At 40.7% G+C, this 3120-nt stretch overlaps 1 protein-coding gene across 2 annotated transcripts in view; it reads left to right on the top strand.

Annotated features, from left to right (window-relative positions):
• LOC109531989 (syntaxin-binding protein 1-like) overlaps nucleotides 1-3120 on the top strand; it is a 29118-nt gene that overhangs the window by 13046 nt on the left and 12952 nt on the right. For both annotated transcript variants that reach the window (XM_019896660.1, XM_019896574.1), the window contains exon 7: nucleotides 388-536. In XM_019896660.1, the coding sequence (XP_019752219.1) occupies nucleotides 388-536 (149 nt within the window). The remainder of the gene's footprint in view (nucleotides 1-387; nucleotides 537-3120) is intronic.

Raw genomic sequence — 3120 nt, 5'->3', positions numbered from 1 at the left:
CTGGGATAGGCTCCAGCACCCCCCGCGACCCTAGTGAGGATCAAGCGGTTCGGAAAATGAATGAATGAATGAATGAATGTATCCACAGTACACACGATGCCCCATCTTTTCTATATAATTGGACTTATACCATAGCAACAACCTAAAATTAATCATAAACACATTACATGACCCCACAAAATCGAATGATGGTGTTTTAATTTCAGTGGTTCCCATTCCCATACAGACACTGTTGCAAGACTGCAAAAAGCCATGACACATCGTCTACGTGACAATCACGGTGTTGGCCAGCAGAGGGGGTTGTGTGCACATAAAGCCTCGATGAGCGGACCTTTCTTTGTGAACCAATTGTAATGGCTGGTTAAACCACGTTTCCCTTTGGCGCAGGTCTTCTCGCTGGATAAAGTAGACGCCTTTCAGGACTTCTACAGCCCCTTCAAAGCTGATGTGAAGAACAACATGCTGGAAGGTTGCGCTGAACAAATTGCAACCCTCTGTGCCACTCTCAAAGAATACCCTGGAATTCGATACAGAGGGTGAGACCAAGAATTCATTCAGGCATTGTTTTTTTTTTCTTTATTTCATTTATTTATTCATCCATGCATTTTCTGATCCACTTATCCTCACAAGGGTCTCGGGGCATGCTGGAGCCAATCCCAGCCGACTTCGGGCAATAGGCGGGGTACATCCTCAATTGGTTGCGAGCCAATCGCAGGGGACACACAGACAAACAAGCATCCGTGCTCACACTCACACCTTGGGACAATTTAGAGTGTTCCATTAATCTGCCACGCATGTTTTTAGAATGTGGGAAGAAACCAGAATACCTGAAGAAAACCCACACAGGCACAGGAAGAACATGCGAACTCCACACAGGAAGGCCGGCGCTGGAATCAAACCTGATCTGTGAGGTCGACAGGCTAACCACTCGACCACCGGGCTGCCTCATTTATTTATTTGTTTGTTTATTTCTTTATTTAAAACAATATTCATCCTGACAAGCTTATACATATTTGTTGTCAGAAGCTTACATACATTCATCATGGGCGTACAATAAAAGTCATATAATTTCTGGGTTTGATGACTTATTGCAATGGGTCTTTTCCAAGGATAGAATAATTCTACATACATATACAAATCTACAGAGGGTCAAAATCAACAGGCTCGAATGTATTGTACTGAGATTGGCTGGCAATCAATCTTCACGGCTGCACCCCCCTCCCCCCTCCTTGTTCAAAATCCCTGCTGAAGATGAAAATGGATGTATAGATGGGCATCAAACAACAAAGCGTATGAGGGAAAAATGGTTAAGATTGCATGACTGTCCATGTTTTATGTTGTGTGTTGTGTTTATGATTTACTTATGTTAACTGTTTTCTAAAGCGCTTTGTTATAGCTGCAGCTGTTGTGAAAGCGCTATATCAAGCAGGATGTATTGTATTGTATGAACAAAAAAAGCAATGTGTTTGAGGGGCCTTTGGACAGGCAAACCTCAGAGTCAGAAGGCAAGATGTGTTTTTTTTTGTCCTGGCTGTAAAACACCTGTCAGCTCTGTTGGCTTCATCAAGCCATGATTGAAAGAGTGTGTTACACAGTAGAAAAAGTGTAATATTGAAATAGATGCTATTGTGAATGGCAAATGCATACATTTGTTCTCACACGAGCAGTCAAGCCACAAAATGTTCAAGAGCAGAGCAACTTCAGTGCCATGAACAAAGTATTTGTCCCCTTCTAAAATTCCTCCATTTGAAAAAATATTTCCCTTCTTTAATGTTTAACATCTTAAAACAAATGTAAAGATCATACAAAGATAACCAAAGTAAACATAACATACAGTTTTTAAGTCGGCCAAATGATCGCAAAAAGCTGCAACGAAATGCCATGATACAAAGAAATTCAAGAACAGACAAGAAATGAAGTAATTGACATCCGGAAACATTACAAAGTCATTCCTAATGCTTTAGGCCTCCAGCAAATCATAGCGAGATACATTATCCAGACATTCAGAAAGCAAGGAACAGTAATGATCCTTCCCAGGAGTCTTAATTCATCATTCATCTTCATTGTGCAAAACACATCTGAATGATTTCCACGACTTTTGGAAGAATCTTCTTTAGCCTCCTGACTAAAAGTAGTTCAAATTTGTCCTCTGTAGAGGACATTTGTGAACCTAAATATCTCCCACCCAGTGCCTCCAATCGCATTAACTCCTTTTGTTACTCTAAAGAGGACATTCAGTGCTTTCCAATGATACCAAATTTGTAGGGGTTAGAAAAAGTAAGAAAATGGCTTCCCTCAGTGCAAGCACTTTTTATGGGAAGAGGAAAAGTAATACTTTTTATCGACCACATTTTGTCTTGAAATGCTGTTGGCATTTTAATTATAAGACTCTTATGAACACGTTAAAGTGTTGTTTGAGTTGTTTTAAGTGTATTTGAGCCTGTTTAAAAAATGTAGTGGGATTTCAAAAAATTTTTTGGAGGAGTCCAATTACTTCACATAGATTGGGGAATGTCAAAATAAATGTGATTGGACAACATTTTTTTTCCTGGTAGTCAGGAGGTTAGACTGAGAAAATGCAAGTTGACCATTTTGGAAAGTATGTGTCTCATTACATCTGGTGTAAACGGAACACTGCATTTTAGAAAAAGACCATCAAACCAAGAACCAACCAAAATCTTGAGGGGAATTGTTCGGCCATCAGTTTATGACCTCAAGCTGACGCTCCTTTGTGTTCTGCAGCAACAATCAAAAACACCTCGGCAAATCAATTTATGAATTGCTTATACAAACAAAATGAAGTTTTTGGAGTGGCCAAGTTGAATTCCAGGGGTTGTGCTTGAGCTTGAGTGTTTATTGTTTATCATGACCACATAGCCATGAGTGCATTATAGCAGGGGTCCCCAACCGCCGGTCTGCGGACCAGTACCGGTCCGCCAGGCATTTGGTGCTGGGCCGCACAGAAAGAATTTGCCTTCCGTTTTATTTATTTCGGAATACGAAAGATGTTTTATTTTGAAAAACTACCGGATTCTCCGTTACATCCGTCTGTGTCACGCTTGACACACGTCAAGCCACGCTTCTCCATCACGTGACCGATTACTTCAAAACAAAACGCAG

Source organism: Hippocampus comes, unplaced genomic scaffold, assembly GCF_001891065.2.
Source record: "Hippocampus comes isolate QL1 unplaced genomic scaffold, H_comes_QL1_v1.1 scaffold179, whole genome shotgun sequence".
Classification (NCBI taxonomy): Eukaryota; Metazoa; Chordata; class Actinopteri; order Syngnathiformes; family Syngnathidae; genus Hippocampus; species Hippocampus comes.
This window is presented reverse-complemented; position numbering and strand designations above follow the sequence as displayed.